General features: G+C 33.4%; 3 protein-coding genes across 5 annotated transcripts; 1 reads left to right on the top strand and 2 right to left on the bottom strand.

Moving 5' to 3' along the window:
• Positions 1–455: 455 nt before the first annotated feature.
• Positions 456–7,514, bottom strand: LOC144850459 (uncharacterized). Of its 3 annotated transcripts, none has more exons than XM_078707743.1 (5): positions 7,480–7,514; positions 6,416–6,475; positions 5,837–6,087; positions 5,472–5,721; positions 456–5,357 (listed from the first exon to the last, which is right to left on the bottom strand). In XM_078707743.1, exons 2-5 carry the CDS (start codon positions 6,444–6,446, stop codon positions 1,558–1,560), a joined length of 4,332 nt encoding a protein of 1,443 aa, XP_078563869.1. In that variant the 5' UTR covers positions 6,447–6,475; positions 7,480–7,514; the 3' UTR covers positions 456–1,557. The 3 variants fall into 3 exon arrangements, with proteins under 3 accessions (XP_078563869.1, XP_078563868.1, XP_078563870.1); XM_078707742.1 differs by having other exon boundaries at positions 7,476–7,506; XM_078707744.1 differs by lacking the exon at positions 7,480–7,514 and adding an exon at positions 6,962–7,065.
• A 305-nt stretch (positions 7,515–7,819) lies between these two features.
• Positions 7,820–11,568, top strand: LOC144850463 (uncharacterized). The gene is made up of 5 exons (XM_078707747.1): positions 7,820–7,963; positions 8,268–8,366; positions 8,652–8,732; positions 9,160–9,462; positions 9,648–11,568. Exons 2-5 carry the CDS (start codon positions 8,330–8,332, stop codon positions 9,902–9,904), a joined length of 678 nt encoding a protein of 225 aa, XP_078563873.1. The 5' UTR covers positions 7,820–7,963; positions 8,268–8,329; the 3' UTR covers positions 9,905–11,568.
• A 113-nt stretch (positions 11,569–11,681) lies between these two features.
• On the bottom strand, positions 11,682–21,841 carry LOC144850462 (cystathionine beta-synthase-like). Its single transcript, XM_078707746.1, has 13 exons — positions 21,730–21,841; positions 19,820–19,951; positions 19,215–19,324; positions 17,587–17,721; positions 16,296–16,580; positions 16,034–16,125; positions 15,672–15,882; positions 15,119–15,224; positions 14,897–14,980; positions 14,515–14,649; positions 14,100–14,208; positions 13,643–13,727; positions 11,682–13,512 (listed from the first exon to the last, which is right to left on the bottom strand). Exons 2-13 carry the CDS (start codon positions 19,918–19,920, stop codon positions 13,379–13,381), a joined length of 1,587 nt encoding a protein of 528 aa, XP_078563872.1. The 5' UTR covers positions 19,921–19,951; positions 21,730–21,841; the 3' UTR covers positions 11,682–13,378.
• Between the last annotated feature and the right edge of the window lie 165 nt (positions 21,842–22,006).

Genomic DNA, 22,006 nt, shown 5'->3' with positions numbered 1-22,006 from the left:
TTGAAGCCTGTTTTCCACTTGGCAAAAAACAAAAAAAATCGCGCAATGTTTACAAGATTTGCATTACCATCGCGCGTGTTTCTGATGAGCTTTTGATTGATTCCAGAATTTGAAACAATTCTTGAAACAAAACTATTTTCTCCTCAAGGAAATATAATTCGTCGCAGAGAGGGATTTGGAATATGGAAATATGAATATAGGTACAGTATAACAAATGAATAAGCCGACGATTTGTATTCGCGCGAACAAATTCGCATTGAGTGTGGACAAGGACAAGTGCGCATGTCCTACAGTACTTCTAGGCTCAGTGAGTGGTGACTTGCCCAATAAATACTTGGTGAAATACCTCTGAATACGGCCACAGAGCAGCATACACAATGACATGATGTCGTCAAAAACAGCAGACATGGAGTAATAATAATATCTACCAGAATACAGTGATAAAAGAACAAAAATACAGTACAAACAAATTATATATTTTAATGTCGACTGATTTTATTTAAATTACTAGGCCTATATCATTTTATTTGGTTCGTACACGGCGTGCTCTTTTACAAATTAACTTTAGTTTATTTATAAAAATAATTAATAACAAAATTTACAACAAATTAATCATTATTACTGTACAATAAATGTTAGGTTAATTTGGTTGCTGTCTTTGTAATTTAGTAATGACTAATCAATCTTTAGTTTATAAGAATGAGATATTTTTTTTTTTTTGACATTTAATACCGTTTGATATTTGTTGAAATTACCAGATATATTTATTTATTTAACTCCTCCATTGGAACCCCTAAGGGAACAAAAGGAACATGTTTTACACCTTATGGTCATACTAAACCCCAATTTACTAGGTGGAGAATTATGGATCATCCTGAATGGGTTCTGTAAACATAGTTGTTATAACACAAAGATTATTTCTGCAATTGCCATTTAATACTGTTTGATATCTTTATATTTTTCAATTAAAATTACCATAAAATTAAATATTATTGCAGTTATGTTTAATTACATATCAAATAGAACAGAACTTTGATAAAAAACAAATCAGAAAATGTAATATATTATATTTAAGTGGGAAACACACTTTAAAAATAAAAAAATTAAAGTAAAGTACTGTTTCAGGTGTGTCTATGGATAACACATACATATGGCACCAGGAGAAAATGTATTATAAATTAATCATCAAATGCATTGTCTTGTACCATTTTCCAAACTTATTAAACTCCACAGCTTTCCATAAAACACCAACACCTGACAAAATCATACGTATATCGCATCTAACACAGAGCTTTACACCTCCAAACTCTCTAGGCTAACCAATTTCTCGAAACAGCTAGTAGATACAAATTGCCCGCCTCCTTTTTTCACAAAATAATTATTTACTTACATGCCCAATCTCTTGATTTATGAAAAATTAATGAGATAAAAACATTTATAGAGACACACTGCAATTCTAAAAGGTTAAACTGGGTATGGCATAAATGGAAGGATGTGATATCTGTACATGATACATCCTGTACATTGCATACAGTACTGTACTCATATAATATAAGTTTAGATTTGTTCAACAGTTTCATAAGTAACTTGAGCAGTGGCCTGGGTCAGTTCTGCTTCTGAAACCCGTCCAGACAATTCAACAAATTGTTGCAGCACGCGAACACCTTCCACAACATCTGGTGTCAGATTGGCAGCAGTTCCATCATCCAATTGTAGCACAGTTCCTGTATCACTGACTGCTGTTACTACTTCGCCGTCTTCGGCCGATCTTACAACCACCTCTGGCGACTGGATGATGTGAACAGTAAATCCTTCTTCACCATGGATGACTGACCCCAAAACAGGACCAAGACTACTGGCCGGAACTGAAAGCTCCTGAATGATGTTTCCAGTTTCTGGATCGAACTTTGCATGTTCAATTTGCAATATGTTTTCTTCGTTTGCATCATTTCGTTCCTCCTCATCCTCCACGGCTCCGAGCTTCCTTACCTTACTCGGATCGTCAGAGTACATGACTGGCGAGTAGTCAGAAGCGAGAACCTGTGGATGCTTACGACGCATATGGCGGCGATATGACGCTACAGTCTTTAAAAAAGAACCACACTGCTCACAATGACATGAATTTTGAAACTCATGATGTTGTTTAATGTGTTTATTCAAAAAGTACTGACGTGTAAACTTGTGTGTACAAATATGACATTGTAGTTTGGAACCTTCGTCATGAATGAGAGCGTGACGTTTTAACAATGCAGGGTTATTAAACTTTCGCTTGCATATTTCACACTGAAAATTAAATGTTTGGTTGTGAGTAAGTAAATGCTTGTTCAAGTTACCTTTCTGAATGAACGCTTTTTCACAGAATGTACACTTAAAGTCACGCTGATTCAGGTGGATTTTTACATGCATATCGTAAGCAATGCGAGATCTGAATTTTTTATTGCAATCTTTGCATTCTGCCACAGTTTCCTGAGTGTGGGATCGGATGTGTGCCTTCAATGAATCTTTTCGATTAAACATTTTTCCACATGTATCACACATAAACTCCTGTTGCTTCTCATGCACCATTCTTTTGTGTTTGGCCAGTCTTGCTGGTTCTAGAAACACACGATTGCATTGGTCACAGCAGCTACTGACCATTTGCTTCTTGATTTCTGCATCTGTGACAACCATCTGCTGATGTTCTTCAGTATGGATACTGATCTCTTCTTCTGAGGTGAGAACTTTAGGACAAATAGTACATGGCAGCGCTTCAATGGAATGGAACATTTTCAAATGATTGATGAATGATTTCTGTGTGCTGAACTGACAATGGCATTCAGGACAGATGTTAAGAATAGAATTCTTAAGATACGGTATTTTGACAACCTGTGTGTTGCCCTCAGTGTCATGGACAACCTTATAATGAACTTTTGTGTGTGTTTTGAGTGACGCTTTACATTGAAACTTTCGGCCACACATTTCACATTCATGCAACTTTGGTAAATGCTTCTTCTTATGGCGTTTTAGAGCCCACTGATCATCAAATGTCTCCGTACAATTGTTGCAATTAAATTTATTTGACATCTTTTCTTTGGTCTCTTTGAATTTTAAAATATCTTCATCTGTACATTCATGGGTTTCCATATTCTCTTTAAACTTAAATGATGCACCACATTCCTCACAAGTCAAGAGTTTTTGCGATTCAAGGTCTACACGGCAGTTATGACGCTGGACACTGTCTTTACGTTTGAAGACACTCTCACACTGACCACACTTGTACATGAGATTGCTATGCTTACGCATGTGTTTATTGTACACATTACGTCGCAAGAACGCACTTGGGCAATGCTCACATCGGTACACTTTTGAAATACCAACATTAATGTTCACTTCTGGATGATCTGTTAAAATATGCTCTGTAAGAGACATTTCATGAAGGAACTTCTTGTCACAAAGTTGACAGGCATAAGGTTTTTCTTCATGCATGGCCATATGACGGTGAAGGTTTTGCTTAGTTGTACAAACTCTTCCACATAGACTGCATGTGACATCATCAGCATCTATATCAATATCATCTACCTTCTCTCCTTTTGCCTTGTGATGTGCTAAATGTTCCATATAAAGGTAACGTCTGTTAAACTGCACACCGCATAAACTACACTTTAGGTCGTTCCTAAGTTTGAATTCCGATTCTGTACCCTGCCCACTATGAACTGCCATGTGTCTTCTCAGATTTCCTTTGGAGGCCATTTCCTGATCACATATCTTACATTTGAATAAGTCTTCAATTACGGAGGACTGCTTTGACACAATGATTTTGTGGACAGTACGCATGTGTTCATGAAGACGGCGTTGACTTGGGAAGATCTTGAGGCAAATATCACATGGTAACGTCTTCTGCTCATGTACCTCTTCTACGTGTCTCTTTAATGATGGCTCATGGACAAATATCTTTTCACAATACTCGCAAATAAATTGACTTTTCATTGAATGTGTGGCTTCCAAATGCTTCTTTAGACTGTTTTGTGTTCCGAAAACCTTTTCACAGTAATCACACCGAAACATTAGCAAATGATGAACTTCATGCATATGTGAAATGTACAGACCTGGTTCTTCACATACAGCCTTACATAGATCGCAAGTAAAATTGTCAGACTTCTGTTCACATTCTTTCTTTTCGTCTTGTGTTGTCAACCTAATATCATGGTCAAGAATGAGGTGGCTTGTGAGAAGAGTTGTTGAAGGAAACTTCTGTGGGCACATAGTACATCCCAGATTTTTTCTTCCATGTTCCTCAAGAAGATGAGCTTGAAGAACAGTTTTCAGAAACCTCTTGTTACAAACTCCACAAGGAATGAGGTCTTCAGAATGCATTAGCACATGCTTGTTATATGCTTTCATTGATGTTAAGGTCAAATCGCAAGCCTTGCATGGTATACCGTGATGAGACTTCAACATATGTGACTCGTAGTCTGTCTTTTTCCAGAATCCTTCACCACATTCTAGACAACCGTAGATATCAACAGTTTCTAGCTTATCAAGATCATCTTGGTGGCACTTCAAGTAATGTTGAACAAGTTGAGTTCGTGAATCAAACTGCTTTTCACACATTTCACATGAATGCTTTTCAGATTGATTCTTTCTAGGTCTTCCTCTACCTCTTTTTTTAACAGATGTGGACACCTCATCCACATTGTCTTCTTCTTGGAGTTTATCTGCAGCAGCTTTTTTTGGTGATGGTGTTATTACTCTGGTGGATTTTCTTGTACTTGGTGAAGTTGACTGAATTTGGTTCTCTATGGGCTCTGGTAGAGTAGTCTCTAAAGTAGCAATCACATCTGCATTGGTATGAATTTCACTTTGAACATGAGTGATTAGCCCAAACTGATCATTAAATACCATTTTACATTCTATGCATTGCCAATCAATTCCCTTCCCACCTATTTCATCTACGACAACACTACTTGTGCCTTCTTCAGATGGCTTATCTTTACTTTGAATAGGATCATCACTGTTGACAACTTCTACAGAATTGCTGTAAACATCATTGACTGTGAAAAAACCATCTGAACCTTGTTCTAGTTGAGGAATCGTTACAACACATGGCTCTGTTCCATCTGCCTTTGTGTTCCGTTTTACAACAGGATTTTCTTTAATACTAAATAATTCTTTAACATTAAATTTTTTCTCCGACTGCCGATGTGATTTTCTAGTTGCAAAAGGAATAACGCGCTGCTTGCGACTTTTACTTGGCGACACAATCTTTGGTTGAATGGTATCTTCTTTTTTAGTCCTTTTTGCTGGTGATGATTCTACCGAACTTGTTTCTTCAAACTCTTTGCCAATACTCCTCTTCCTTATTTCTTGTAACTCTTCACCTAAAAAAAAAATTCAGAAAAAAAAGTAGCACACTAGCAGGTACAGTAGTGCTGTTTCGATTTTTCAGATAACTGTAAAAACATCACTTTGAAATAAATGTACTGTTTTCTTACCTTTTGAATTTTGATAATTTTCCAACGCTTCTTTTTCTAATCGACGTCCGTAATGTGGAGCATACCAAGCCAGAAGCTTGGCATCAACCTCAATATCTTTAATAGCAGAGTACATTATGCCATCTTTGTATTGAAAAGCACTAAGATTCTGTTCCACTGCATTGCCAGCAACTTTCACAAGACACATCCAATTGCATTTGTCTTCATTGCTTGGATCAAGGTACACAGGTTCCTCGTCTTTTTTGAATATCTGAAATGTGTTAAAAGTAAACATAATTTGCCTTCTTTTCTGTGGCTAGGATCCTTAAGCATTTTAATCTGTAACAAATTCTCTTTCACTTGCAGTGTTTTAACATTTGATTTACCTTTAGAAAAAATCCTTCCAATTTGTCATTAGAAATACTATCCAGAAGAGGTGCTTCAAAAGGACCAAATCGTGTTCCTTTTGGAATTGCAATTCCTGCAACAACATGCTTCTCCCCATCAATGACTTTCAAGTTGAGACTTCTTGGAAGAGTAGCTTCTGCCTTATTCAGAATAGGTTCTCCGAGGATATTGAGAATGCTGCCTGCAAGAGGGCACTCTGTCTCATGCGTATCCTGACAATCCTCACACCCTAAATAAATATTTATCATACTTTCAATTTAAATACCATATACAGATAATATCAAAAGACTTAAATATAACAGTTTTTTTTTCAGATAGTAATAATTATTCGGTCACCAATGAAAAATTACCACGAGTGAGAATAGGCTAAAGCTTAAACAGATCCTGCACTCACTCAATGCACAGCAAGACACTTTTAGAATACAGCTTTAGGGGTCATGTCTAATTATTCTACTGGCAGAAAATGTAGTTACTGCAGTAGAATGATTTTAATACGATCCCTTAAATATAAAAAGAAATGTTAATGTTCAATCTACAGTAGGTATCATGCAACTTACACAATGGAGTAGAATTTTCGTCAGACTGCATTTTTCAAGATTTTAAACACTTTTCTGAACCTGTACAGAAAAAAAGTTCTACATTATACACATTTTAGTTAGGTTGAAATGTTTAAACCTAAAAAAAAAAAATTGTAACAATAAAATATACAGTAACTGTATCAATGTAGGCCCATTAGAAAATTTTAAATTAATTTATTGTGAAATGCAATTATTGTTTTATTGGAAATGAAAAACGCTGTGTATAAATTACCCACAACAATCATTTGCCTTGTTTGTGTTTATATATATATTTTTTTATTAACGTTTGGTAATCACATTGGTTGGGTGAAGTGAAAATATGATGTAGTGTCTCTCTGTATTTTAAACATTTTATTTCTATTTCTTCAGAAGATAATTTTCATTTATATTCAACAAAGTCTTTCAGGATGTAAATTGCCTCCGAAAACACATCCCACAACCAAGGCTAGACCGCAGCTGCAGCTAGTGTGGAGAGGTACACTTCACCATATCTCTCAGGCCAGTTTTTTTTAATGGGTTGGCTACCTCCCTGCTCTGGTGGGTCATTCATGAGGCATGGATTAGGCTACAACAGCAGGGTAGGGCTAGCTGCCTGGTTGCCTAGCCTAAGGAGTAAGGGGGATCCGTATCTCGGCATATATATATTGTTGTTGCTCGATCACAGTATTTATCTGATAGAAATTAAGTAAGTTTTTATTGGTTGAATGTACTCCAAATACACTGCTGCTGGTGTGGTACAAACACATATGTACAGGCTGTACAGTATCTGTGGAACTAAAAACCAATGCCAAGCATGGACGTACCGTTTCGTTCCGAGTTGCCATATTTACCCGCCGCCGCGCCAAAAGCACAATGTAAAACATGGAAGGGCTAGAGAAAGTGCAGCCTCTGTATTTTTTCATACATTTTTCTACATAAAATTACAGTCAAAGAATGTTACACAATCACTTTACATTACATTAATTACACTATATTTCTATATTATATTTTATTATAAGTATATTGCAAAAGAAATAGTGATTTTTTATAAAAAACAAACCTACTAATTTTGGCAAAACATATCCGCGTTGGTTCGTCTCGAATACGCGGAGAGGTCGCAAAATTGTAATCTACCGAAAGCTGATATTACAACCGTTCCCATTGGATATTTAAATGATACCCTAAAGAAATAACATATTACTCGATATCATAATTACTGTTATAATTGAAAATGTTGTATTAATAATGGTCGTATATTACATAATTATATAAATGATGACATTATTTTACGTTAGATATTTGGAAAAGAAAGCTTAGAATTAGTAAAAGTTACCAACAATGTCAACAACCAATGACATACTTCGTTAAAAAGCAAGTTGACAAAATCAAAACCGGAAAAGAAGATACTGTACTTGTTTTGTTTTCGACGATGACGATCGCCATGATTTTGTGATTTGTCTGTGTTTTTGTTTTGGTTTTTGACAATGAAAATAACATAAACAAACGGACATAATTCCAGGAGAATCCGTAAAAAAACTATTGATAATTGTAAGTAACCTACTCTAGGTTAGTTAGCCTAGGCCTAGCTAGGTAGGAGGGCAGACTAAAAGTTAGTTAGGCTAGGCTAGGCCTGGCCCTCTAGGCCTCCTTCCTAGTAGAGTCTTGAGAGAAGATTCGAGTAGGAGGCGAGCTTAACATACACATACCCTACCTAACCCTAACATTTTAGGCCCTATGCATAAACGGCTAATGATAGGCTAGGCCTAGGCTTATAGATTTGTATACCATCATATTTACCTTTTTTGTTATTGTCAATCAATGATGTCATAAAAATGTTTTTCCTTTCTTGCAGGTAGTCAGCTGAAATCTAGGCTAGGCTAGTGTCGCTATCAACTTTGCAATCTCAAGAATAAGATGGCTTTAACGTCATCTAGTGCACACATTATTTATAGTAAGAAGTTTACTATGGCTTACATTACAATATTTGAAAAACTTTTTAACACAATAAGCCAAGGATCCAAACTTCAAATTAAGACTTTATTTATATACATTATAATGCTGTATTTATACTGTATGTGTCCCCTACAATAATTTGCATTTTGTTATATATTATATAGATATAGATCATTGTTACTACTGTAACTTGCAATAATATATTGTAGAGAATTATACAGGCTATACATTTTAGTCTGGTTTAATATTATATAGTTACTAAGTATTTTTCACTTTGTTTTAGTTTTGATTTTTAGTTGTTACCAAGCCACAACTACTACCCAGGCTCAGATATATTCTGTTCCACTAAATCTAACAACCTTTTGTAAGTACAGCATTGGTCAGGTAGCCTAATGGTAAAAATGATGAATTACATTTTTTTTTTATTAAAGAGGGCTCTGAATATCAGTTAACCTACTGGGCTAAACTGGTAGGATTACCTTCTTTAAAGATAGAAATAAAAGAAAAAATTGTTATTTTATTCATAAATCTGAAATGAAAGCAAGACTAACTTGGTTGGGAAATGTACCAACGAGTTATTTCAATGAAAAAAAGCAGGTACTGCAGTAACTGAAGTAGAATAATGTTGACATAAACTTCACCTACACACACATACAATAACAAACAATCTTGTAAAACATTTTGAGGCCATGATTGAACACAAAGCAACAGTATATAACTGTATATTATTTTTTAGGCTTTATACTTTATAAATTCATTCAATAAGTCGAAATTTATTATTACTTTTTCAGTGGAGCAGCTGATGAATTTCTCTTACTCTCAAAATAATAGAAACGATTACAATAATCAGCAATATTACCCGGCTTCATTGCCGTTCACGGACCAACCGCACGACACAAACAATGACGAGTATGTTACCCCTCATCCCAACTATTGGGACGACTGGGACACCAACAGCAACCGAAGTAACCTGATAACTAGTACCATGATAGCAGTAGCTATTGCGCTTATTGTTCTCATTAAACTGACGTTGATTGCGCTTATGGTCAGACGAGGGCGCCGTTTACAACAAAGGATGTCGGTTGTATCATCAAGTAAGTTGAACAGCTGCACAATATATTTTATAATGACGATTATGGGTATAAATTAAAAATATTTGCTTAATTATTATTTATAAATTATTGCTATGGTATGTTGCAGATACTGTAGGATGTATATTGTCGCTGGAATATGAACATAGCATACAATTTTACACTTATTTTTGTCTTTCCTATTTCAGATCAAATAAGTATTCCAAATGAATTTGACAACGATAGTGCTCATCTCGTTACTCCGGCGACTATTATGTACGTGGAGCCGGAAACCCTGGACAACACCAATGGCGTACCCACTGTACCGTGCTCCACAGGAACGCAAGGCCTCTTAATGACACCGCCACCATATAGTGAGGTTTCAACTAATAACTCGCCCTCGTCTGTTGGTACCCCAAAAGATGACTACCCGCCCCCAGCTTACCAAGAATTGCCAGATGCTTAGTGTGTTGTTAATATCGTACAATCTATAAAGAATCATACTGTAAAGAACAGTTTTAAAAAAAATGCGCCCTAAAGGATTTCACTAAACATATATAGATGTACATATTTTGCTTCTCAATTCATTTCTATGGTTCTATTCTAAATACAGAAATTCTTTACATAATACGGCATAATTATGCCACCATAATACACAATAACCTGTGCAGTAGACATAATAAAAGTTTGTGGATAAAGGATATACAACGGAACACTTAAGGGACTAGTTTAGGACCCAACAAATTGTCCCCTAAATAATGGCTATATTGTTGCTTATTAGTTTCTTGAAAGTGTCCCTGTAATAGAAGTGCCCTTAGAAGAGGTATCGCAAAGGAGTGGATTTACTGTATACCGATATAGCCTTGATAATTTATAAGTGGGAAGATAATTATGCGTAGATACCGTTGTTTTACATCAATGCTACATCAATGTAATTTTACAGGTTTCGGTTGCTCCGCGACGTTATTTAATGATACACGAAAGAACTTTCAGACGCTCGCAGCACGGTAACATTTTAACTGAACCAACAGCAATGTCATGCTGAAGCGACATAAATATTGGTTACTCAAACGTATTGGCTCATACCATATTCCTCATTAGTATACTGTAAATAGATCATGGTGCGATTTCTGTGTGAAATGTTTCTTTTTATCGTAACTAAAATGATAGATCATGATAATTAAATCAATATAGTTATATGGACTAATATTAATAGTTGCTTCCACAGTGCATGTAGTTAGTTACCTACTCAATTATTTAATATTTTAAAATTCATTATTTTTAAACATTTATTTACTCAAAACAGGGTTTGATGTGCAAGTATATTTTATCTAATTTGGTTTTTCATATAATGTATTTAATAATTTTTTTTTCCCATTTTTCTTGATTTAAATGTTTAAAAAAAAATTAATGTACTTATTTTATTTACAAATAAGTGACCTATTTATTATTTAATAATATCAACGTTTTAAATATTTGGAATATTTCATGGGGTCAAAATGTTTTGTATTATTTCAATTTAAAAAATTTTAAATTTAAAATTTCAGTTATAGATTTTTGCACCTTATTTTAATATTAAATGCCATACATATTGTTAACATAATACTGTACTATGTACCTACTGTATTTCATGCATTATATAAGCATGAACGTACTGTATGCATTATATAAGCATGAACGTACTGTACTGTATGCATTATATAAGCATGAACGTACTGTACGCATTATTATAAGCATGAACGTACTGTACTGTATGCATTATTATAAGCATGAACGTACTGTATGCTATGCATTACTATAAGCATGAACGTACTGTATGCTATGCATTATATAAGCATGAACACTGTACTGTATGCTCAACATTATATAAGTGAACTTACTGTACTGTTTTATAACTAATACTGTATTTTATATAGTGAGTGAACGTACTGTACTGTATATTACAGTGGACATACAGTATTGAACTGTTTTATCTAACTGAACACACTGTACTATAACTTAACAATTTGTAGTAAAACAATGAATACGGTCATATATCAAAGTAAGATGTTAGATTTGTATGTATAAAAGGTTAGATAAACCAATTTCTTTGTACACTATCTGTAAACAATAAAAACTATTTTATAATAAGTTTATTTAGCCTAATTTTTTTGAAAACACTTCTTACATACATGTATGGTATGCGACAATGAAATTGGCATGTCCACAATAAAAACATTTTATAAAAAAGACAAACCACAATGTAGAAGGAAAAAGCTTTAATACAAGAATAAAATTATACTAAAAATACAACTGTATAATGTTATAAATATATAGATGAAATATCCGGCATGTATATGCAAAAGCTGCTTTTTAAATTTGTTTCAACAAATATGTTGATCATCTAACTATTACAATGAATAATGAATGTTTATGTTTTTTCATTATTTGCCTGATAACATACAGATATGTTCTAAAGCTGCTTTTTAAATTTGTTTCAACAAATATGTTGATCATCTAACTATTACAACGAATAATGAATGTTTATGTTTTGTCATTATTTGCTTTATAACATACGAACATGTTCTAAAGCTGCTTTTAAAATATATTGATCATTTAACTTTATTACAACAAATAATGAATGTTTATGGTTTGTCATTATTTGCTTTATAACATATGTATATTTTCTAAAGTAAATGTTATTCAATTAACCCGCTGCTTTCCAGTCCCATAAACAATGTTGAAAGCTATGTCATTAAAAAGACACTGTTCTGATTTTCACCGTGGGGTAGAACGAACGCGCACAATGATATTGTGATATCAACCAGTAAATCTAACTTTTGCATTCTAGTAGAACTAATAGTACTGTACTATTAAACATCATGTGATATGAAATTAACCAATCAAATGGCAAGAATACATAAATAAAGCACTGTTATAAAGCACTATTATTTATTGGTCTGAATTAAAATATACCTCATCAGAAGAGGTTTTTTTTTGTGAATATGAAGGGTTAAATGTAAAAGTACTAAGGAAAAGGTAGATAAAATATCAAGGCTATGAAATCTTGAGAATCAAGCCAAAATGCCTGTCTACCAAAATGAAGATAAGAAAATAGAATTAAAAACTCTAGATCTCGAAACATTTGACGACAATTGAAGGCACACGTACAGATCACAAACAAAATGTACTGTATATCGCGTTTTGAACGTTTTTACATACGACCGTCCACCAAAACAAAACGGCATCATAAAACACTATAAAGCTATGATAAAGCTAAATCCAGCCTTTATTCTAAGCTACTTGCATGACGTAAAAGTAAGTACTGTAACCAGAATGTGCTCAAACCAAGCACACATGCTTGCTGTATTAATACAACACTATTCACAGGCGCCATTAGACACAAACTTGGGTCAAGTTAGGAGAGGTCAATGGGCATGATTTGACAAAACAGAGATTGCTAATTTTTAGTACCTGTACTTTTTAAATTATTACTTCAATAATTTTTCACAATTATAGCACTTTTGATTTATAAATAACTTGCACTTTATAATAAATCACCAGTATAATAATAATGCACACACATTAATTTTACAAGTTACAATAAATAATGATACTGTTGGGCTCATTTAAAAGCAGACTCGTGTACGGCATGAAGCGTACAAATCAAAAATTCACTTGAGTTCCAGTAGATTAGAACAAAACATCACTTATGGAAAGTAATATTAAGATACAGTAGATGTTCATCGGTTGAACATCCTGTACAAATACATTTTTGAAAAAGAAGAATGTTTATTCAAGTAGAATGCTCAGTCAAGCAGAACGCTCACTCAAGCAGAACGCTCACTCAAGCAGAACGCTTACTCAAGCAGAACATTTATTATGAACATGGTGTTTTTTGAAGACCAGTATCATATTTATAGTGAGCTAGAAATAGATCTAAAAAAGAAATGTAAGGAAATTAGAAACCAGGCGAATTGACCTCTGTAGGCAGTGGAGATGTTGGCTGATTTTTGGTGACATAATTGACAAGGTCAATCTGGGTCACCACTCCATATATCATTTGTTTTTTTGTGACATCACCATCTCCAACATCTATATAAAAAAAAGGGATAAAATTAAAAATTATGGTTGAAAAATAATTGAAATATACAAACTTTAATACTCATCTACAACTTATCGGGTAAAACATATAATTTAAAACTAATTTTATTCATTAACATACATTGTTTCTGATCATGAACAATAAGTGCAAATGGTTCGATATCCAAAATACGAGAAAGTTTTCCCAATGTTGTGTCCAATCTCACCTAAAAGGAGAAGAAAACATGAAACTAAATACATACATTGAATTATCATATACAAAAAGTAAACAATAGTTAAAGCATACTTAACATATACAGGAAAAAAAGCATACATAAAGATACAGAAATTTAAAAACAAATTTTCTTACACCTTCCTTCTGCGTAAGACATACAAAGTTAAGTATAAAATATATATATATATATAATATAAGCAGGGTCACTTAGCTAGCCATGACTTTTGAGTTGACACATTTTTTGAATTTATAGATTTTTTTTAGTTTGGTATGATTTCATTCTTTTTTTTTACTCTTTTTTATTACTCTAATAAAGTAGAAAGCAAAAAGTTAAAATTGGGCAACAAGAAGAACTGATACATACCGTCTTAAACTTCTTGTATAACATGTCCGATACAGGTGCATTAGCTTTTACTCGTCCAGCTAACAGCTGCGATAACAGATTACCAAGAGTAACTGTACCAAGCATAACACTACAAGGAATTGTAAAGAATGATAAATAAAGCAAAATAGTACAGCAAGTCATTTGACCAATCATGACATGATGCACCATTCGAATGATCGATTGTGATTGGTCAACTTACTCGTGTTGTGCCTACTGTATGTAATGCAAGGGTATCCAAGTGAGAACTAAGCTTCATAATGTAAAGCTAACTATAGAATTGCTGGATCCAACACACTGTACTGTACATTTGTATAGACTTTGGAATGATTTGGAACTCCTTATCTGGCCATTAACTGGAATACAGGAGGCTCAGTGCGGAAATAGCTTTACTCACCCTCCTTCATTCACCACAGGTAGCTGATCAAATCCCTCCTCCTTCATTATGTTAACACAGTCTTGACATTTCACAGTTGGCAAGATTGTCAATGGCGCATTTACTTCGAGTACTGAAATCTTTAAGTTCCACCACCTGCACAAGACAAGAATGAGGTGTTTTTTATTCAATTCAATATGTCACTCAGAGGAAATTCATGTGTTTTTGTCATGATTTTCTGTTACACATATTTAATTTATGTACAATTAACAAAATATTATATTTAAAATTCATGCCTTCACCTGAGAATTAACATGTGAATATATTGGATTCACGCAAAACAGTTGTTTTCACCCACTATGTGTTTTTGGTTTAAATTGTCTGTATTTTGGTTTTAACTTACCATTGGCTTTGTGGTGTGTTTGGTCCATAGTCTTTATCCATAAACCCATTTTCTATCATCCAATCCTCTGATAAAAATTTGGTCCTAAAAAATGATTAAAAAATGCTGTAATTGACTTAAAAAGGGCACTTGGTATTTATAAAGGAGAAAAAAGCCTTAGTACCTATTATTAGACCAGACAAATTTCTCACAACTCTTCAAGAATCGTTGCTGTATACTTACATGTAATTCCTCACTGAATCTGGCAAGATAACAACACATCTTTCTCCTTCTTTGAGGGACTTAGCTGCTTTAACTGCTATTGACAATGCAGTGCCGGAACTTCCACCTACAAGAGACATAATAATGTTGAAACCAATATGTTAATGTTGTTGTTATTTAATTATTAGGTTGTCAAGGTTGGAGAACACAAAACTAACATATTACCTACTTTCAAGCATTCACAATAAAGCGTGTTTCCCACTAGCAATGCAACTTACGCAACGTAAGAAAATGCCCTTCCAATAATTGTGTTTGCCTCTGCCTGCGTGAAATCAAACCTGCTTATATGTGTGTTAACGTTAGTTGCCGTAGACTTTGATCTGGTTCGCGCTGTACTATGTTTTCCAGTGTTCTTTTGCCTTGCGTCGTTGAGTGAAATCAAACCGATTTGATTTCTCGCAGCTGTGTTTGCAACACTGTTGCGTCATCGATTCACTTTGTTACGTTTTAATTAATAATATCAACTCAAACCTGCTTAGTTGTGCGCCAATGTTAGTTAATAATTTCAACTCACCACACAAGATACCTTCTTCTCGTATCAACCGTCTGGCCATTCTAAAGGACTCTTTGTCGTCACTTTTGTACCATTCATCAACAACATCTCTGTCAAGGACAGTTGGAACAAAGTCATAACCGATGCCCTCCACTTGATATGATGTAACATCCGTTTCATTAAGGCTGTCCGGTAACGCTAAAATTGATCCAATTGGGTCTACACCAATTATCTACATTATATAAAAAAATTTTTTTTTACATTTTTTTTTCTGCTTTTGATAATTTTGGTACAAAAATCCTATCAGAACATTTTCATAAATTATAATAGTTATGATTTTCTAACTACATTAAAGAAGTTAAACATACAAAGTGTTTGTATACCTTAATCTTTGGATTTTTTTCCTTTAGTTTTCTTGCCAGACCACATATGGTACCTCCTGTACCTGCCCCTGCGACAATCATGTCCAATTTGCCTAAGATGGATAAAAATATTATAATTATTATTATATATACTTATTTTCTTTCAAAACATGAAAAATAAAGATGATTCAAATCAAACAATGCAGGCTGTTCCATGTCACCCAGCATATAACAAAGAAATAAATCAAATATGAAAAAAAAAATTTGACAAGTCTGTACTGACCATCACACTGGTCCCAGATTTCTTCAGCCGTTCTATCATAATGTGCAAGTGGGTTGCCAGCATTTCGGTACTGGTCCAAGATTAAAGAGTTTGGAATTTCTCGATTCAATCTCTGAGCAACGCTGATGTGCGATTCTGGACTGTCAAACCGTGCTTCTGTTGGCGTCCTTACGATTTCAGCTCCAAGTGCACGCAGCACGTCTACTTTCTCGTTGCTCATTTTCTCGGGCATGACGATGATGCAACGATATCCCTTAACTGCGGCTGCTAGGGCTATTCCAATACCTATGGCAAAAACAAATTATAAACTAAAAAACAGTACAGTAACCAGCTTTTCATTTAGTATAGGTCTACTGACTAGTTTAGGTTCTAGAAACTGTCTTTTGAATTATTATTGGCAAAAAGATATATATTTTGGCACATATGGCGTTTCATACGTATAACATTTGAGTTCATAATTAATTGTATTTTCCAGACAAAAGTTGAAACTCTGACTGGTGGACTAACATAAAAACAGACAATACAGACTTGGGGCATTGTGAGGCCTCTGAGTGAAATATTAAATAAAAAAATTCTTTTATTTGAAGCCTAATGTGCCTTATCAAACATTGCGAGTTGACATTATCTTTTATCTCACCCTAGGGCTAGGTTAATTACAGACCTTAAGGGGTTCATGGGTTAAGTGCATCATTACCAGAGACTAGTAAACACATCAACGATCATGAAGAAATATATTAGCGTTAGAGTTGAAATCAGCTAAAATCAAGAAAATTTAGTTTAAGCTAACATAAAAGACCACGAGTGGAGCCAGCTATTAATATGGTTACTCCCTCTGGCTTTATAAGTGAATTAAACTTATCAATATTTATCATAAAGAGGATCTAATCAATATAATGGTCAACATAACATTTTGGAATTTACTCATTGTAGTTTTCTAAGAAGTCTAATATAGATTTATAAATTATTTTCTCTCAAATAAGCAAGCAACACAAGCTTGCGTTACAAACATTACAAAAGTTACTAATTAAACAATATTTATCATTCAACTAATCAATATATATGGTCGGGTAACATTTTGGAATTTACTCATTGTAGCTTTCTAAGAAGTCTAATATAGATTTATAAATTATTTTCTCTCAAATAAGCAACACAAACTTGCGTTACAAACATTACAAAAGTTACTATGGTAAAATTATAAATATTACCAAATATGTGAGCAATACAGTAACAATAGATATTTACAAACAACAATGACTTAACAGAAAATATGTAAAGATCAATACGTACGTACCTGTGTTGCCAGATGTGGGCTCAATGAGAGTACAGCCTGGTTTTAATTCCCCGGCTTTCTCCGCCATCTCGATCATACGAAGGCCGATACGGTCCTTTACGCTGCCTCCGGCATTAAAAAACTCGCATTTTGCCACTGCAAAAAACATCACATTTTTCTTTTCTTTAAATATTACCTTTCTTTAATTTAAAGATAAAATCTTTACCATAATTTTACTTTATTATATTTGAGAGAGGGCATAGCTTTTGTAGATAGAACCCAAAAAAAAACAGAGAAGAAAATTGAAGCTCTGTCAGAGCCATGTTTGATGCTTCACCTTGCTTTTCAAATGGGATGTTAAGCTGTTGGTTATAATTATATTATTTTTGAAAAAGTAAAAAATGTATGCACAATTCACACACAACACAATTGTAACAGATTGTTTACATGGATATCCCATGGGATAATACTAGCGAGTTATAACACTTTCACAAGGTTTTTTGTCACGATGTAAAAAAACTCATTAGAAAGATATGTGATGTAACATCGATATAACATGTGATGTAACATGTGATGTAACATGTGATGTAACATTAATGCAAACTTGTTTAGATTTATAGTCTGATATAACATGGAAAAGTTTCATAAGTAAACATTTGTTACAACATAAACATGTTTGCACATCATAATAAAGTTGTAATCTCTTTGTCGATGCTGTTTGTCTGTAGCCCAATACTCTACAACAATGATTAATAAAATTGTTTTTATAGACTCCCGCAAATGTACATAAAGCTCTGTCTACATTATCAAAGTTTATGTGACAAATGTGATGTGCCTATATGATGATGTCATTGTTACAGTCATATCACTACTATATTTGGTCACATCACACATTTTGTCAAACTAGTTTGATAGTGTAGATAGGGCTTAAAACTAGAGTTTGTTTTTAAATGGATGAATATTTCTTTACCCTACAGTATGATAAAAATAACCAGTATACTATGAATAGCATGAATGGAGAAACATCAACAATTGTAAAACGAAATATACTGAGCATCGTGAAAAACCCCCTAAGCTATTGTTATTTCAATAGCTTAGGGGGGTATCACAACTACTGATAATAAACAGTAACCTTTATACAATACAATATTGTGTCAACACCATAAAAGTATCACTTTTACTATAGACTTGTAAATGAACTGTTTACATAACATAACTATGTACTGTGTAAATAGTACTATAGAGGTTAACTTATCAGATAAGTTTTTCTTTCAGAAAACTGGCTCATTGGCAGTTCCATAAGGAGATAATCACTCAATCAATAATATTGCATTTTCTATATTTAGAATAGAATAGAAAAAAACAATTCATACATAATGTTAATTGTTATCAACTACTTCCTTATATATACTCTCTATTACTACTATACTTTAAAACATTTTATTTTTTAATACAGTAGCTCACCACATTCGCTATTGATGAACAATTAAATGTGCACAGAATGTCTAAAACAAACTAAATTCTTCATAATGTACACAAGATCTTATATGTCACATTTTTTCTATTTAAAAAAACAAATTTGTGTTAATTTTAACTAATTATTTGTTCTTACTAATTAAAAACCCTAAAAAGTTTTGTTCGTTACTTACACATTTCGCACTTGACGCCTTCAGAGGGCGCTATATTGTTGATTCTCACCATCGGCGTGAATCCAATATTATGTAAAATGTTGGGGAATATTTTTGGCCGACTATCCTTTCTGTAATGAAAAAAAAATTGTAATACAATAAACAATTCCAGTTTAGTTTATGGTGGTAGTGATATGAAATCATCATGTCCATTATGGGCATATCACATTTTTTTGTCACATAAAGTTTGATAGTGTAAACAAGGCTTAAAATGTCATTGAAACAGAAAGTTTAGATCACAAGACAGATTTGATTTAATATGGTAAACAAGCCCCTAGATTATGTATTTTTTAAAGGTTGCTTGTATAAATGTTGGCAACGGTGAGCCTACAGTAAGTCCTAGATAACCAGGGAACCTAATGATTTCTAATTCTATCAGCATGGTGTTGACCCCTGGATGTGACATTTACATTGCATCATTTCAAAATTATTTTTAATTTTTAAATTGAACCAAACAAATGAAGACAGTTAGCAAAAAGAATTGTGTATTTTATATTATTTAAACAAAAATTAATTTTTAATGACAAAAAATATAAAATATTAGGACCATACAATTATTAACTTACGAACTCTCATGAATATGAGGACTTTTGGCTTTATCTTCTCCAAGATGCCAAGTGCAACGGGAAACGGCATCTGGGCGAATCCACTCTGAAGAGTTACTCATGTTGTGTTTTTTCCAAGTTAAATTACAATAACTAGAAATTAATGAAAAATGGAGATAATCAAACCAATGCAATTCTATGTGAAGAACAGGATACATTTTTATGACGACCACCCACTGATTTAAACGGTTATTCATGAGCAAAATTGAGCAGAAACGCAGTAAATATAAAAATTATATTTTAAATATATTTTGAAATACATGATTAATTCGGCGCTATGCAGCAGAAACAGACCCTAAAGCATATTTTAAGGCACCTAGCAGTTTAATTTTAACAAATCATCACCCTAAAAAGCTCTGGGTATTCTAGAGTTATACCATTTTGTTATAAATTTACCCTAAACATTTTAGCACGTACCAAACATTATAACTTCTATAGCGGTATATTAATTATTCTATAATTTGTGTTTCCTTGAAACCAGAAGTACTGTGTTTTCACCCATTAAAAATTAACAGATGGCCCAGGTAGATACGTTAAAGTGTTAATGACTAAATGAATGAATACTTATCAACAAATGTGTTTTTATACCAATCAAAAATAAAACAAAATGATCAGTTAGGCCTAGTAGTATACATCTGGAACTGTAAGTATTTTTCTACCAAAAATGAACTTATTATTAATAATATTTATGTTAATGTAGCACAATTATTACAACACAAAACAAATTGAAATTTACAATTAATTTACTGTAAGGCTGAAATTCTTAATTCTGCTATAACATATTGTTAATCATAATTGAAGCGCTCACAATCAACATTAATACAGATGTAGTTCTATAAATATCCTTAAATTACTAACTAAATTGGCATATGCCAAACTGCATAAATAGCATTATGGAATAAACTAATTGTTTGACCAATAACTGAAGAGAAACAGGTGTCAAGGCATGGGGGAAAATTTCTATTATATGGTCAAAGAGAGGTCAACCGTCATCATTTAAGACATCCTGAATACAAATTTACAGCAATAGAAACAGCAATTAAAGTAAAGTGTGGTATTATTATTAGTGGTAATTAACAGCCAAAAAACATATGTAAAATTACATTATTTCGTAACAAATGTCAACACACAGAGGTTATTAAACATTAAAATAAAAGTTTAAAAATGACAGTAAAAGAGTGACATCCATCTTATTATGAATGTGTCCAATCTTTTCAATAAAATTATTTATAACGATCAATTTAAGTTTGATTCGATTTTTTTTAGTATCTTCACTTGTTTGTATAGTGCCTAGATAGTAATAAATAGTATAAATATAATTAAACTAGGCTTGGCCCTTGGCTAGAGCTTAGGCACTGCAGTTGTTGGCATACACTTTGCTGGTGGTATAGTAGTTCTAGTAGTGTAGGCCTAGTTAGTAGTTAGAGAAGTAGATGACCTTTTTGTCATATCCACCACCCGGACATGGATTATAAACTTGTTTGAAGTGTGACCACAACAATTCAACAAAACGTACGTGACTTTTCCGACATCGACAACACTACAGTCTCATATAATTATACCAACGATACAATTTTCGTTTCGTTTCTAAGCCTAGTTTATAGAAAAATTGAAAATAGGCTAGGCCTAGGCCATGTAGCACATTCTCTCTGTAGGAGGTGTGAAGTGGGTGTGTATTCCCCATTGAATAGTCAACCAATCAGTTATTACGTCATGGAAAATACACACGATTTTTCAACCGAAACTGTAACATGATGGGATAGGAAAACTACCATCTTAAGACAAGCTGTAAAAAAATACTACATTAAATCAAACAACCATTATTATGCACATTTATGATACTCAAGTGGAATTTAAGAATAAAAACTTACAATTTCTAAAGCCTCGTCCAACGGAGGTCTGGATACGTCGTGTACGGTGGTGTTACGTGTAGAGAAAAAGTGGAACACGTTGATCGTCGAAAAATAGGTATAGCCTCGTTTTGGTACCGAAAGGGTATTCCCTGTAATCGGATTGGTCAAATCAGTTTTGACATGCGTACACACGATTTACAGTACTGTATTATTTTGTTACACAATATTATTTCATTGAATAGAAATTGAAAATAGAACTGATATTGGCGGCATACTAGACAAGTATTATTAATTA

Source organism: Antedon bifida, chromosome 8 (assembly GCF_963402885.1).
Source record: "Antedon bifida chromosome 8, ecAntBifi1.1, whole genome shotgun sequence".
NCBI lineage: Eukaryota > Metazoa > Echinodermata > Crinoidea > Comatulida > Antedonidae > Antedon > Antedon bifida.
This window is presented reverse-complemented; position numbering and strand designations above follow the sequence as displayed.

Bases quoted from the DNA above. Each gene is read 5' to 3' on its own strand.
- LOC144850459 (XM_078707743.1), bottom strand. From the start codon at position 6,446: ATGCAGTCTGACGAAAATTCTACTCCATTGT. The intron at 6,088-6,415 runs GTAAGTTGCATG...ATATTTATTTAG, and splicing joins CGAAAATTCTACTCCATTGT to GGTGTGAGGATTGTCAGGAT. The intron at 5,358-5,471 runs GTAAGAAAACAG...TTTTTTTTTTAG, and splicing joins AAATTATCAAAATTCAAAAG to GTGAAGAGTTACAAGAAATA.
- LOC144850463 (XM_078707747.1), top strand. From the start codon at position 8,330: ATGGCTTTAACGTCATCTAGTGCACACATTATTTATA. The intron at 8,733-9,159 runs GTAAGTACAGCA...TTACTTTTTCAG, and splicing joins ACTAAATCTAACAACCTTTT to TGGAGCAGCTGATGAATTTC. The intron at 9,463-9,647 runs GTAAGTTGAACA...TTCCTATTTCAG, and splicing joins GATGTCGGTTGTATCATCAA to ATCAAATAAGTATTCCAAAT.
- LOC144850462 (XM_078707746.1), bottom strand. From the start codon at position 19,920: ATGAGTAACTCTTCAGAGTGGATTCGCCCAGATGCCGTTTCCCGTTGC. The intron at 16,581-17,586 runs GTACGTACGTAT...TTTTTGCCATAG, and splicing joins GCCCACATCTGGCAACACAG to GTATTGGAATAGCCCTAGCA. The intron at 15,883-16,033 runs GTATACAAACAC...TATATAATGTAG, and splicing joins AAAAAAATCCAAAGATTAAG to ATAATTGGTGTAGACCCAAT.